Source organism: Carassius gibelio, chromosome A10 (assembly GCF_023724105.1).
Source record: "Carassius gibelio isolate Cgi1373 ecotype wild population from Czech Republic chromosome A10, carGib1.2-hapl.c, whole genome shotgun sequence".
Taxonomy (NCBI): domain Eukaryota; kingdom Metazoa; phylum Chordata; class Actinopteri; order Cypriniformes; family Cyprinidae; genus Carassius; species Carassius gibelio.
In genome coordinates this window covers 16,039,658-16,055,031 of record NC_068380.1, presented here as the reverse complement: position 1 = coordinate 16,055,031, position 15,374 = coordinate 16,039,658, and the positions used below count along the sequence as shown (strand labels likewise).

At 38.2% G+C, this 15,374-nt stretch overlaps 2 protein-coding genes across 2 annotated transcripts; both read right to left on the bottom strand.

Annotated features, from left to right (window-relative positions):
* Nucleotides 1–345: 345 nt before the first annotated feature.
* slc2a11l (solute carrier family 2 member 11, like) lies at nucleotides 346–8,728 on the bottom strand. The gene is made up of 12 exons (XM_052608461.1): nucleotides 8,574–8,728; nucleotides 8,405–8,503; nucleotides 7,999–8,159; nucleotides 7,002–7,126; nucleotides 6,784–6,913; nucleotides 6,501–6,649; nucleotides 6,075–6,265; nucleotides 5,718–5,828; nucleotides 5,496–5,597; nucleotides 1,607–1,682; nucleotides 1,383–1,510; nucleotides 346–1,068 (listed from the first exon to the last, which is right to left on the bottom strand). Exons 1-12 carry the CDS (start codon nucleotides 8,595–8,597, stop codon nucleotides 850–852), a joined length of 1,515 nt encoding a protein of 504 aa, XP_052464421.1. The 5' UTR covers nucleotides 8,598–8,728; the 3' UTR covers nucleotides 346–849.
* Nucleotides 8,729–8,865: 137 nt separating this feature from the next.
* Nucleotides 8,866–15,067, bottom strand: LOC128021350 (spindle and kinetochore-associated protein 1). The gene is made up of 7 exons (XM_052608462.1): nucleotides 14,930–15,067; nucleotides 14,277–14,366; nucleotides 11,886–12,010; nucleotides 11,506–11,609; nucleotides 11,208–11,348; nucleotides 9,815–9,984; nucleotides 8,866–9,597 (listed from the first exon to the last, which is right to left on the bottom strand). The coding sequence occupies exons 2-7, from the start codon at nucleotides 14,362–14,364 to the stop codon at nucleotides 9,449–9,451; spliced, it is 777 nt and encodes a 258-aa protein (XP_052464422.1). The 5' UTR covers nucleotides 14,365–14,366; nucleotides 14,930–15,067; the 3' UTR covers nucleotides 8,866–9,448.
* Nucleotides 15,068–15,374: the final 307 nt, after the last annotated feature.

Below are 15,374 nucleotides of genomic sequence, written 5' to 3'. Positions count from 1 at the left end.
TTTAGGTTTCATTTTAGTTTAAGATTTAATTGATTTTTTTTAAGTATTAGTTTTAGCAAAGTCCTTTTAAGGGTATTCTATTGGTTTTAGTTATTTTAGTACTTGAACTAATTTTATTTCAGTTAGTTGCCAAGGCAAAATTTCTAATTTCCATTAAATTTTTTCAATTAACAAAAGCAATTTTAGTGTTTTTTTTTCTTTAAGTGTTTTTGCCCATACAATGTAAGTCAATAGTATCCACAACCGTTTGGTTATACACATTTTACAAAACATATTTTGTGTGTGTGTGTGTTCATCAGAAGAAAAACAAAAAGAAGGATTTCTTCAGTTTTTATGGTTGTTGGTTTTTGAGTAATTTTATTTAATATTATTATCATTTTTTTTTAATAGACAATCCAAATACGACCACATGAAAAACATTTTAAAACATTCACTGTAATTGAATAATAGCATAAAACTTGGTATAAACATTAAGGCGATTTTTGGAGTCCCATAAATATCATTTATGAGATGCCACATTACAGTCATTTTGGTGGAGTCCAATATTTGATTTGACAACTTTGGTGTGGTAAGAGTTCATCACACCTCTGAGGTTTGACAGAAACTCAAGCCTCTACAGACTGCACCACTGCAGCTGTATCACCCCAAACCTGAATCAGTGTCCCTTGACATGACAGAGTACAAATATATTGATTCAACATTCAGTTCGCCTCTGATTGAAATTGGATTTTGAGTTTACAAATGGGATGTGGCTTACAAACTTGATGTCATCAACAGAATAACCAAACAGAGCACACAGTTGACAGCCTGTGACTACACAGTGACTACACGAATGATTCTGAACTGGTGCTAAAGCTTGGTACATATGGTGGTCTGGATGTTGTTTATGTGTACTGAGCTCAGTTTCGACTGTAGTGAGTGTCTGCGCTTCTGGTGCATTCTCTTAAAGTCCTCTGTGATCTCCAGAACCGTTTTATTCTTTGTCTCAGGCACGTGGAACCACACAAAAACACCAGAGAAGAAGCAGAACACAAAAAATACGAGGAAGCAGAAATAATCCAAATGCTCCTGCAATGGAAAAAGAAAGGACTAATTGTGAATAAGGCATGTTTCAATGGTGTATTCTGTCATTTTACGTCATCTTAGACTTATACTGCTGCTAGTGCATAGGGATATTGTTATTGTGTCAGTATCTCTAGCTTCATGTAAAATAAAAAAAGTTTTTATTAGGCTACTAATATGAAATAAAACTTCCTTCTCGTGTGTGTGTGTGTACATCTTTTAAACATTTTTCAAACATTTCTCTGTGTGTAAAATATTTCTGCACCTTTCATTTTTCAGCAAAACACAGATTATAAAGCCATACAATTATTCAGGCTCACCACTATGAGAGGAAACAGCATGCCCACCAGGAAGAGTCCCACCCAGTTGAGGATGCAGGCTACCATGAACGCCGGAGGTTTATAGGACTGTGTGAAAATCTCACCAGGAAGTGGTGCTGTCACCCCGGCTGCGGAAGAGAGAATACACAAGAGTACTGCCAAGAAATAAAGCCACAAGCATGAAGCTGAACGTCTCACTGCAGGAGACAAATGTGTGGATGTACCTGGACCGCTAGAGAAGAAGAATATGTAGGTGAAAATAAGCACCATGCTGCAATAAGGCATCCAGGATACAAAGTCCTACAAAAGTCAGACAAATCCAATCTCAGGAATAGTTTCATGTAGTATAAACAGTAAAATAAAGCTTGTTAGTCATTAAATAATATCAGTTTATTTAATGCTTATTTGCTGGTTTGTCTCACTTAAAGTTGTTTAATTTCTTACCATGTTGTTCAAAACTCTTATGACATTCATTATGGAAATGCCAAATATGTGGAATATGTGTGAATGAGATTTGAGAGCTGTAGCCAAGGTTTTCTGTGAATAACATCTTACATTTCTCACACAAAACTATATTTATGATGCTTTTTTGTGTTTTTAAAGATTGATAGCTTCAGTCCTCATTTACCTTTATTATATAAAAGAAGCAACGTCCTGTGAATATTGACTTAAATTTAGTCTGTTTCTCACACAAAATGATATGACTGCAGAGGACATGAAATAAAGTCCCCAATTCACTTTCATTATATAATAATCGCATGAGATTTGAAAGCTGTGGCAAAGATATTGTCAGTTCCTCACACAAAACTATCATACGAATGCAGAAGACAATAAATACGCCACATGCTTCATATGAACTACTTTTATGATGTTTTTTGTCATGTCATCTTGATAGAAATAGTCCCAAATCACATTCAATATATAATAAGCGCAATCTGAGACTTGAAACCTGTGGCAAAGATTTTCAGTGAATAACAATTTCATCTGTTTCTCACACAAAACCATAATATGACTTCAGAAGAGATGGAATATATAGGGCCCTATGATTTTTGCGATGTGGAAAACGCAGACGGAATCACAGAATCCAGTCACAGAAATATAATTTACTTTTTAACGCAGAATGTCACAGAATTTTGGCTGAATACTTCAAAAGTAGGTCAGTACACTTGTATCAAAATACAATATGTACTAGGGATGTGAATATTAAGGCGCAAAAAGACTATTTTACTAGTTAACTACACAAATGCTGAAGTGCGCGCGTACATAAACAATCTCTAGAGCTGCTCTGAGAGTCACTTCATTTTACGATTTGAGAAAAAACATTCTTCATATCATATACACACACAGAAACTTAAAGGTCTTCACAGTGATCCATCAAAATAAAAGTTCGGTTTAACTTGAAGAAACTGTGACAGAAATACACTCACCTAAAGGATTATTAGGAACACCATACTAATACTGTGTTTGACCCCCTTTCGCCTTCAGAACTGCCTTAACTCTACGTGGCATTGATTCAACAAGGTGCTGAAAGCATTCTTTAGAGATGTTGGCCCATATTGATAGGATCGCATCTTGCAGTTGATGGAGATTTGTGGGATGCACATCCAGGGCACGAAGCTCCCGTTCCACCACATCCCAAAGATGTTTTATTGGGTTGGGATCTGTAGACTGTGGGGGCCATTTTAGTACAGTGAACTCATTAGCTGCGTTTACATGGACACTACTAATCCGATCGTAATGGAACTAGAAGCACAATCAGAATAAAAATGTCATATATAAACACGTCAATCGGATTGAATTGGCTCGATCCGACTAAAATTTTGATCGGATTGTAAGGGGTGGTTTATCCCTTTTGTAATCCGAGCGAGAGGACATGTGAACACTTGATCAGATTGAAAACCGAAACGGGAAAGTACTGTGCATGCGCAGTGACGTAGAAATAGTGATGTATGGCACGCTGAACAGGGTGTTCTTCCTGGTGACTAAAGTGTCATAAATTAAGTGTCCTGTGATTATAAAACTCCCCTTTCACTCAGCGTATGTGAAGTGGAACAGGACCACGTCCCACCAGTCCTCGTTTAAGACTCTCATCAATAGACGACAAGTTTTGGGTGCGGGAATGGACACTTTTACAGCTTTTTTTTTTTTTAAATTAAAGTTAAGCAGCACACAGTTAATGCGCTGGTCGTCGCCTATTTAGGATCCGAAGTAGATAAATATCAAGTGTGCTTTTTAAAACAGCAGCGGGAAACTCTGTATATTCATATCAGAGTAAATCTGATAAGAAGCCTGTGACATGTAAACGCGCATATCAACCTGCTCACTTTATTCAGCGTTCATGTTAACACTATGTTCGGATTCGTCAATCAGAATGAATTCAATCCAATGGAAGCAAAAAGTGTCCATGTAAACGCACCTATTGTCATGTTCAAGAAACCATTTTGAATTGATTCAAGCTTTGTGACATGGTGCATTATCCTGCTGGAAGTAGCTATCAGAGGATGGGTACACGGTGGTCATAAAGGGATGGACATGGTCAGAAACAATGCTCAGGTAGGCCGTGGCATTTAAACGATGCCCAATTGGCACTAAGGGGCCTAAAGTGTGCCAAGAAAACATCCCCTACACCATTAGACCACCACCACCAGCCTGCACAGTGGTAACAAGGCATGATGGATCCATGTTCTTATTCTGTTTACTCCAAATTCTGACTCTACAATCTGAATACATGAGACCAGGCAACATTTTTCCAATTTTGGTGAGCTCTTGCAAATTGTAGCCTCTTTTTCCAATTTGTAGTGGAGATGAGTGGTACCCGGTGGGGTCTTCATCCGCCTCAAGGTTGTGTGTGTTGGGGCTTCACAAATGCTTTGCTGCATACCTCAGTTGTATCGAGTGGTTATTTCAGTCAAAGTTGCTCTTCTATCAGCTTGAATCAGTCCGCCCATTCTGCTCTGACCTCTAGCATCAACAAGGCATTTTCGCCCACAGGACTGCTGCATACTGGATATTTTTCCCTTTTCACGCCATTCTTTGTAAACTCTAGAAATGGTTGTGTGTGAAAATCCCAGTCACTGAGCAGATTGTGAAATACTCAGACCGACCCGTCTGGCACCAACAACCATGCCACGCTCAAAATTGCTTAAATCACCTTTCTTTCCCATTCTGACATTCAGTTTGGAGTTCAGGAGATTGTCTTGACCAGGACCACACCCCTAAGTGCAAGTGCACACTGCCATGTGATTGGTTGATTAGATAATTGCATTAATGAGAAGTTGAACAGGTGTACCTAATAATCCTTTAGGTGAGTGTATATTAAAATTAAATTAAATTAAATGTATGCATTTAGCAGACGCTTTTATCCAAAGCGACTTACAGTGCATTCAGGCTATCAATTTCTACTTATGTGTTCCCGGGGAATCGAACCCCCAACCTTGCGCTAGCTTGCTCGCTAACGCAACGCTCTAACGCTATATATTACTTAATGTATTAACAGTACTACTACTACTACAAATAAAATAATTAATTTAATTTATTAAAATAAAAAACTGCACTTTGTTTGCAGTAGCGGCCTTTTGGAGAAAATGAGCTGAGCGCAAGGCTGCGTACGTTCTTCTGTTTCAGCCGCGCCACAAGGATGCGATGTTGAAGTTGTTGTTTTTTATTAAATCAATTAATTACAGTTGCGTTTGATTATTAAAACTTAAACTATTTAAGGGGAATGCTGAAAATCTAAATAGAAAACACAGAACTTTTATTAAACAGTTTTTTCTTTTGTCTTTTTTGAAGCTGTAGTATCTGTAATTATATAAAAATACAACAGTTTGATATTCTGCAAAACATCTCTTTGCATGTTGATAGATAATCATATGGATTTGGAATAAGATCAAATGCTGACTAAATGTAATTTTTTTGGTGAACTACCCCTTTAAATGTAGCTGCAATTTAAATCACCTCACAATCAGCACTCTTCTTGTTAATATCTGAATTATTTGCCATGCATGGAAACTGTAACTTGCCTTCTTGTCTTCTGTAATAATTAATCACAAAACCTATATGATTTGAAAATATGATGTACTTAAACAATGAAACATGAATAAAAAATAAGCAAACCTGAAGGTAAAGTGTGAGTGTAAGCAGGGCCAGTGAGGCAGCCATGCACAAGTAACCCCTAAAAAGAAGCACTCTCTTCCCTGTTCTCTCAATGATCAGCACCTGGATCAAAATAGCACAGTAAACAAACACACAAACACCAACAACGGTAGGTTCCTTTAAACCAGGCCACATCATGTTTCGAGCTTAGATGAAATATTTGGGTGAGAAAGAGCGGCTCACACAGGCAATAGAGGTGGAGACTTCACACAGGCCCGTCCCCAGGGCGGCATAGCGCAGGTTCTCCTTGGCAATACCAGCAGCTTGAAACACATCAAACGAATAGAGATAGACCTACAAAGACATGATTCACAGGCCATGTGAATAACAATATCTTCAAGTTCCATTATTCATCTTTGGAACTGAATGATGAAAATAATGGCAGTCGCTTTCATCAAAAAGAAGAATTGAGCGGGAAGTAAATTATCTTGCAATGTGAAGCCATAAAGCACATTTCCTGAACAGACTGTGGCATATGGTTTTGCGTTTTGATGAAATAGGCATTCTCAGATCAATGGTTTTCAGGTGCGGGTGACTCACAGCATTGATGCCGCAGAGCTGCAGCGTGACAAACGTGACGAGGATGGTGAGGAGCTGCCAGCGGACGTTGTGGTCGAGGAAGAGGTCCATGAGCCCGTGGATCTGCACGCTCTTTAGGGAGGTGTGTTCAGCCAACATCTCCTCCATCTCTGGTCCAGGGTCCTTTTTAGCTCCCCACAGCCTGCGCAGAGCTGAGACATATTGAACATCATCAAATAACTCGCCAGAATTCTAAAAAAAACATATATTCATATATTCATACAAATTCATATATATATAATATTTGTTGTTGTTGTTGACTAAAACATGTCTAAGAACATTTGGAAATCCTGTTTTTCCATGACATGGTCTCACATTTTGAACAAATGATTTAAGATGAATTTTGTAAGAAATATAAATGTCTATGTAAACGTCTGTGGTTCTGACCTGTCTCACAGCCGTGTTTGTCTGCCTTCTCCAGCAGGAGGTACCGTGGGGACTCAGGGAGAAGGGGAAGGGTTAGCAGCTGCAGGAGAGCAGCGACCCCGCTGAAGGCCAGCAGCCAGATCCAGTGCTCCTCAGTGCCTAACACCTCACTGACACACACACACACACACAAAACCCAAGCTTTAACGTTTAAATCTTTACAAGTTTGGTTAACTTGTTAAATTTGGTTAACACATGGACAGTGAATGTAACAAGGAAGATAAACCTGCTGTTAATGACACACCTGATCCCAAGCAGCTGGCCAAAAAACTTCCCCATTGAGACAAAAGTAGCCACAGACACACCAACCATCCCACGCAGCCTCTTGGGGGCGCACTCCAAAATATACATGGTGTGGACAGTCAAACTCACACCTGCACAGACAGCACTCAAGTAGGTAATATAGAAAACAGCACAAAATTAAAAAGACATTTGCATGCATTTACAGATTTTCCAACACACCAGCATTGATGCCGTATAGGACACGTGCCACCATGATCATCTCAAACGAGAGGGCGGTTTTACTCAACAACATCAGCACAGCTCCACAGATTGCCACCACGTTGTTTAAAAGCAGAGTCGTCTTCCTATGGAGGGTTAAAAACACACTGTATTTAATTGCTGCTCCTCCTATATGAATTGAAATTCCACAAAGTTTACCAAAAAAAAAAAGATTAGAATAAAAAAGGGATGTTCGGCAAGATGTTCATGCTGCTATTTACCATTCAATAAAAGTGATGATGACCGGGACTGTATTTTAAAGTCATATATGGATTACTTTTATGGTGCATTTTGTCATTTTTTTTAGGAGCTTGCCAGCTCCTGGTCACCATTAACTTTAATTGCTTGGAATACAGTAGCAACATCATGCGAAAAATCTTTTTTTAATGAAGAAAAATAAATGCATACAGGTTTGTAACAAGATGAGGGTGAGTTAATGATGACATAATTTGCATTTTTGGGTGAACTATCGATTTAAGAAAGATCACACCTAGCAAGGGCATTCACATTTTTTATTTTTGCTCTGCCAGTTGTGTTACAGGAACAGAATAGAACTTGGGGAGCATTAATGTAGATTGGACCGGTTTGAAGAAATATCAGCTGCTGTTTATTGCCATTAGCATCATTTCAGGTAAATTTTGGAATGAAAAGCCCATCTAACCCATTGCCGTACTGCCATTTGGTTACTGATTCACACTCTAAGAATGCTTTATTCCACAGATGCTTCTGAAATTGCAGAAATATATAAGGATCCATGTAAGCACCTGAAAATCAACCTAGTAACACAACCATTTTATTTCTTTTAAGGAAATTAATGCTTTATAAAGATACATTAAATTGGTCCAAAATGTTTCATACAGGTTTCTTTTTTTGGATATAATCTTTTATTTTTGGGGGAATGATCCCCGTGACATTCTTCAGCATCAGCATATGACCTGACTAGTGTCACTTCCAGTACCTTCCATACGCGCCTGCCAGATGTCCAGCATACAGGGTTCCAGCCAGTCCTCCCATGCAGTACATGGACACAATGAAGGACCAGATGAGGGACAGCTCCCAGGGCTCCAGAGAGCGGCCATAACGCTGCTGGCAGGTGCTGTTCACCAGCTCTTTAATAAACTTGCAATGTAAGCACAAGTCTCAATTGATTATGTCATTAACTTCATCCTATTGAACCACAGCACTTCACAGGTCAACTCAAAAGCTCTGATATGTATCGATTCTTCGGGGATGTCTTATATTATGACAGTGGCAGAAATGCATTTGATTAATACGGATTACCTACAACTTCTCTATTTGCAGCTCAAAAGAGACAGTAAATCAACCCAAGACCCTTTTTTTTACTGAAAAATGCAGGTACTTACAAGTGATGGTGAGTTAAGGACCGAGATATGGAAGCCGTATTGAAAGGTTCCTCCTATTCCTGATATGAAAATGGCTGCAACAAGCACAGGGCTTCTCGCCTGAAAAAACAGAACAATTTTTGTGAAAACTGGACAATCAAACTACGATGTAATGTAAGAGCTGGCCTACCAGTTCTCTTAAAGCCCCCGTCATCGTATGTGTAAATGCAGTGTCCTCTGCATGGAGTCTTTATGTCTTTCTAACAAATGAAGATGACAAAGCAAGAACAGAAATGCCTAACTTACAGTGGTTGATATGTAACTTTTCATGCTCGGTTGAGTTTTGGGTGAGAAATGCAGGGTAAAGTTGACGAGTCGGATTCATCTTCACACGTCTCTCGGGTACTTTGAACTCGAGCCTCTTGTCTCAAATGAATAAAACTAAAATGTCAGAACTTTTGAAATGACACTGACTTCTGAGATGAGGTTACAAAAACAGCAATTTTATTTAAGCTCCGATACTTTTCCACCAATATAAACAATACAGCAATCAAATTATAATTACATCATCAGATAAAGCGACCCAACTGTTAATTCACAAAGTCAATGTGTAGTCCGACCCGGAATGATAATCCCCCAATGGGATGCCCATGGGAATTTCTAATGGGTTCTTAGAACAACACTTCTGGATTTATGAGCAAATTAAATCTTTTGCTGACATTAATTGAAGAAAAATAATGAGTTTTTGTTCTATAACAAATTACACAAAGTTGACACCAAATGTCAGTTCTGAAATCATCATATAATTTATTTGCAACATCTTTCAAGCACACAAAGCTTTCAGCATTTGATGTTTGACTGTGTGTAATTTATGTTTAGCCATAAATCCATTCCTCTGCCAGGTTTTAGGCCTCAGATTGAGCAGATGCAAATCAAGATGATTAGACATCATTTCTATTTTTAATCAAATGGACACTGAAGATCATTCCCCGGCAAACGGCTCTCAACTAAAATATCTTTTAGTATCTTTCAGCAATGTGATGTAGAAGTGGGCGTCTATGAGTCTTAGAGCAGGATGAAGCGTGTGAGACCGCCGCCTCGGACTTCCTTCAGACGCTGGCAGTGCCGCAGCATGTTCAACATGCCCACAAACCGTTTGTCCACTTTCAGCTGGGCAAACTCTCTGATATCTTGCTCCACGATGAAAAACTGACCTGCAGGAAACAAAAGGAGTTGATGGATGACCTCTTTCAGCCCGTAAGAGCTTATTAAATACCAGACCAGGATAAATGACCTTAGTTATCAGAGCACTTATACCAGTTAATAGATATGACAAGACTGTTAATACGTGATGGACTGCAGTGCTAAATGAGGTCAAATAAGCCTTTGACCAGCAGCTCTGGACGAGACAGACAGATAAAATGGTGATACCCTTGGTGTCCTTTGTTTCTTGGTCTTTAAAGCGCTGGTGGAGCGTGCGGGACACATTGTTCAGGGTTTTGACTGGCTGATGGAGGATCTTATATTTTGACGACACAGCTGTGTTTATGCTTTGCACCGCTGCGTTCAGCTGGTCGTACGTCACACGGCCTTTCATGTACCTGTGACGGCACAAGAGAAGGCTTTTCAAATAAAAGCATAAAGTGAATAAACTGCATGTGAATTTGATCAAACATCTGAAAGATGCCGAATTAAAACAGAATCTCATTAACTCGTTCTCTGGGATACCTGGTTCTGATTGGTTAATCATGGCATTCTTGTTCCAAAACCTAGTGAGCTCTCTTGCTTTCGAATACCTACACGGATAATTACTTTCCTAACCACAATGAATTGTCATACGTAACCATTTTGAGATAATCTACATAGGTACTGTAGCAACTCAGCACTCAAATAGCACTGATTTCAGTAAAGTGCAACAGTTGAGCTCCGGAAGTAAAAATCCCATTTAGTTTCTCCATAGGGGAAATGAATGTTAACAATAACTTGTAGTGAACAATAAATTGTTAAAGACAGACCTACTGTGAGCTATGAGGTTGTTAATCGATGGTTTATGCTTTAGTTAAAGACATCAGCCCATATTATTTAAACATACGTTTTAAACAATCGCATTAAACAGTGACAACTACATTACCCATGATTCAGCAAAGAAATCTCCACCAATCAGAAAACAGTACAACAACATATTGGTTCTATAGTTATAATCTACAACTTTAAGTTAATAGTTTTATATTCCGCTATCATTTTCAATTAGACTGTGATTTGAAATGCATTGGATTCTAGTTCTTTCCATCACTGAAGCCGTTAAGTACAAAGTCTTGTACCCTTATTTTTTTGCCTGAAACTTTTTTTTTTTTTTTTTGCTTCAAATAAAAGTTTGTAAAGTTGCTATTCACCTTGTTGTTGGTCGGTTTGATTCATGGCTTAAACTCTGGGACTTTATTTAAAATCCTCACCGGGGAAAAATTAACGAGTAAAATACTTGGAACTGTTGTACTCTATAAAGTCAAAACAATTTGCAAAGTTATCAGCTTGCTATAATCAAAAATTTACACCACATAAATATTAGGTAAACCAGCCTATTTATAAATAGTTTTTCCATATTTTTTTGTAACAGCACAAAAATCATGTGACAGTGTTTTCTGGGATTGCCAAAAAACGGTATCTCAGATGGTAGCCTAGCTTTTGAAACAGCCTTCACAACAGCATTGCGCCTACGATGCTGTCTATGTAGGCGGCTCACTGGGTTTTGGAAAAGAGCTGCTGTTTACTGTTCTTTACTATATTTGCTCAAAGACTCTTTTCAGACAGTTGTGGAAGGACTCACGGTGGTATGCTGTCAAACTCTGGGATGGTAATGAACTCCATCTCTTTGATCTGGTTGCGCTGAGGTTTCCTGGGCGGACCCTGTTCCTGAGGGGCGGGTGGTGCATCTGTCTGCCTGCTCTGAACTGCCACCTGTCCTCCTCTGAAGACAAAACAAAAGCCAAACTCATCAGTTTCAGTCAAATAGAAGCCATCTGAGGTGATTCATGCTTTTTGTGCTTCTTAATGATGAGGTAAACTGAATAAGCCATCATCCCACTGTGGTATAGTTAGGAAAGAAACACAAAAACAGGAAATACCCTTGCAGAGATGCTTGCTGGCCTCTTTTGGGCATGTGTGGAGGGATGTTGCTCTTGAGGTGAAGGGCATCCTGTTCGTCCTCCTGGAAAAACCCTTCTAGATCCTGTCGACAAGATCAATAAAAGATTTACATAAGAGAACCAAAGTAAACATACAGCTTTAGATCATATCTGATAAAGTGTTCCTAGTGAAGGGTGCTTTTGAAACACTGCTTCATGTAGCTTCAAAACCAATGGCTCACAGAGCATAATATCAAACTTGAAAGAGTAGATCATTTTGTGAAGCAATTGATTTAATTGATTTAGCATTTCCGAAAAGCTTACTCAATGTTACAATTACAGTTATTATCTATGAAATAAATATGAATGAAAAATAACACCTTCAAATGCTTCAGCAAGCCTCTCTGCTCGCCCACATATCTCTCAAAGCGATCCAGAAGCTCGTTGATAGCAGAGACTTCCTGCTCGATTTTGAGAAGAGTCCCCCGTTTGTCTGGATCTTTTGCTAAAGAAAAAAAACACAGGAGGCATACCTTAATAAATCATACCACCACCAAGGAACACAATTTAAAACTATTAAATACAAGTCAATTTGTGAAACAGATAGTGATGCACCAAAAATTTGACAACCAAAAATATTTAGCTTTTTGGAGCGTCAAATAGTGATGTTTATTAAGACCTTCTCCTATGTTGTGTCTTTACTGGTAAACATCAACTATTTGGATGCATGCAAACGCAACCAAAAAAATAAACTACAATTACATGTACAAATTTGTATATCAAAAAACGGCTCATTACTGAAAAACATTACTATGACTGGTTTAATTTATCACCATATTGAGTTCAATTAAGGCCTGTTCACGCCAAGAATAACAATTTAACTATATTAGCATCCACATTAACGCAGAGTAGTGTTTTCTTTATATTATAAGCACGCGCTTCTGTTGTCAGAAAAAGTGTCAGGATGGATTCTGGCTGTCAATGTATTTATCATTCATCAGCCAGAAAAAAAAAAGAAAAAAAAATTCTTAAAGCGATTTCAACAGTATCGTTCGTTCCTCTGTGCCATTATCATTACTGCTGTGGTGTGGAATCTGCTATTCAGTTAAATTTAGAGCAATTTTATCAACTATATCTATATAGTTATTGTTGTAGTTATCGTCCTTGGCATACTGCAAATTTAATGATAAACTTCACTTCATTTAAACTTCAAGGGCAGGCTCTAAGATGGTTTAGATCCTACCTGTCCAATCGCTACCCTTTTGTTTATGGTAGCGATTATCACACTCCCCATTGTTTATTTAAATGGGGAGTCATCTCATTCATCACCAGTAAAATACGGAGTGCCACAAGGATCCGTCCTAGGTCCCCTTAAATTTTCAATATACATTTTGCCCCTTGGTAATATTATTAGAAAATACGGGATTAGCTTCCACTGTTATGCTGATGATACTCAGCTATATATCTCAACTAGACCAGATGAAACTTCTAAATTATCTAAGCTAACAGAGTGTGTTAAAAATGTAAAAGATTGGATGACCAATCATTTTCTCCTATTAAATTCAGATAAGACAGAGATATTAATTATTGAACCAAAAAACGGTGCACAAAATCTAGTAGACTACAGTTTGCAACTAGACGGATGTATTGTTACTTCCTCTACAGTCAGAAATCTGGGTGGTATATTAGACAGCAACTTCAGCAAACTCTTTTGAAAACCATATTTCCCATGTTACAAAAACAACCTTCTTCCATCTTAGAAACATTGCCAAGCTACGAAACATGTTATCTGTTTCTGATGCAGAAAAGCTAGTTCATGTATTCATGACCTCTAGACTGGACTATTGTAATGCACTTCTAGGTGGTTGTCCTGCTTCTTCAATAAACAAGCTACAGGTAGTCCAAAATGCAGCAGCTAGAGTCCTTACCAGGTCAAGAAAATATGATCATATTAACCGTATTTTACAGTCTCTGCACTGACTACCAACTACGTTCTGTATCAGTTACAAATTATTATTACTTACTTATAAGGCCATAAATGGTTTAGCTCCTGCATACAACAAGCCTTATACCACGCTACAATCCATCACGCTAGGATAGCAAAATCCACCAAAGGAGGTAGAGGTTTTCCACATTTGGCTCCCAAACTCTGGAATAGCCTTCCTGATAATGTTCGGGGTTCAGACACAACTCTTTCTGTTTAAATCTAGATTAAAAATACATATCTTTCGCCAAGCATTCAAATAATGCACCTCTTAAATTGTGACTGCAGTTGCATCTGATCAAATGCGCATTCTTACTCTTTATATTGGGTTAAACTGATTAATTTTACTTTGTTGGAACAGCAGCAACGCTAATTATGTCTCTATTTGTTTCTCTGTTTTGCCACGGGATGTAACTAGGATTTACACATTTAAGCTCCAGTCTGGATCCAGAACACCTGAGAAGAGATGATTCTGACCCCTCAGAGGACCCCAGATGATGCTAACTGTAAAACAGCATAAAGAACTAACAAATATTGCTACAAGTGTGATTGCATCATACAATAATTGCTGTTAATAATGTTCCTGTCTTATGCACATAAACTGACAGTCACCACTGATAAGCTACTACTAAATATTGTAGAAACTTAACTTTCTGTAAAGTTGCTTTGCAATTATTTGTATTGTAAAAAGTGCTATACAAATAAACTTGAATTGAATTAAATTGAATTTCCTGCTTTATTTCCCAGTGAATTATTTTGGGTTCATAACTGGTGTGGTGCAGCATACCAACAGCTCGGAGCTCCAGGAGTCGTTTAATCATGGAAATCTTGTTGTCGATGTGGTGCGTCACTTCTTCAAGCTCACAGTGATTCATTTCTTTAAAAAGGAGATAAAAAGATTAGGGGTCAACACATATTCAAAGACAAACACAGGCCCTACTAAGCGCCTCTACCTAGCAACGCCCTAGGAACAGGCCAGATATCCTTAGCAACACCCTAGCAACCTCACAGAACGCAAATAGCCTACAGAAGGCGAATCTGAGTCTCTGACAGAACTCAAATCATATTCACGAGGTGTCCACATATTTGAAAGCTTTCAGCGGAGGTTTTCTTAGCTCTTCATCCTGCTGTTTTCTTTCAGGTTAGTCTTTGTGAGCCCATATATGTCGTGACACTTACATACCGCGTCAACAACAACAAAGATAACGTACTGGCTGACACTGCACACAGAAAACACCGTTAAACAGGTCTCCTACTGTCTAAATGATCGGTTACAGGAATAAAACACGGTCCGTAAACTCTTCATTACTGGATATCGACTGTCGATAGCCGCGTTTTAAAACACAATTTGTATTTTTCTCAAACTAACGACACTTTTGTGAATAAATCGGCTGTATTATACATTTAAAAAAGCATGCAATTGCAAGTAATGATACTTACCTGTCTTTTGGACTTATTTATGGGTTGGATTCGAGTATTTCACAGAGGACGTGAAGTCAGATCGCGCCAATGTTCAAACACACACAGAGGGAACGCACCTCGTGATTCGTCCTCGCACTTTCGTCACAGAGAGCCTCTTCTGCATTTCTCATGTATTAAGTGCTTACTTTCTGTTTCGACAATTCCAAATATTATCTGAATTTATTATTATTATTATTATTATTATTAAGCTGTTTCTATTTTTATTTTAATATGTATTTGTGAAATACAATTTTTCTAAGTGTTTACCATACTTCGCCTAATATACAGTCACACATGCGCTGGTTTGTTTACGGTCAGTAATTAACTTAACTTTTTTATTTTAAGTAATTGCGCTTTTACGAATCATAAACAGTCAACTTTGTCACATATAGCCTATTTTTAAATAATTTGCATCAAGATTTTA

Excerpts from the sequence above, each read along its gene's own strand:
- slc2a11l (XM_052608461.1), bottom strand. The coding sequence starts at position 8,597 with ATGACGGGGGCTTTAAGAGAACTG. Across the intron at positions 8,504-8,573 it reads CGGGGGCTTTAAGAGAACTG|GCGAGAAGCCCTGTGCTTGT; the intron begins GTAGGCCAGCTC and ends CTGTTTTTTCAG. Across the intron at positions 5,598-5,717 it reads TCTCCACCTCTATTGCCTGT|GTGCTGATCATTGAGAGAAC; the intron begins GTGAGCCGCTCT and ends ATTTTGATCCAG.
- LOC128021350 (XM_052608462.1), bottom strand. The coding sequence starts at position 14,364 with ATGAATCACTGTGAGCTTGAAGAAGTGACGCACCACATCGACAACAAG. Across the intron at positions 11,610-11,885 it reads GCTTGCTGAAGCATTTGAAG|GATCTAGAAGGGTTTTTCCA; the intron begins GTGTTATTTTTC and ends TCTTGTCGACAG. Across the intron at positions 11,349-11,505 it reads CAGCAAGCATCTCTGCAAGG|AGGAGGACAGGTGGCAGTTC; the intron begins GTATTTCCTGTT and ends TTTTGTCTTCAG.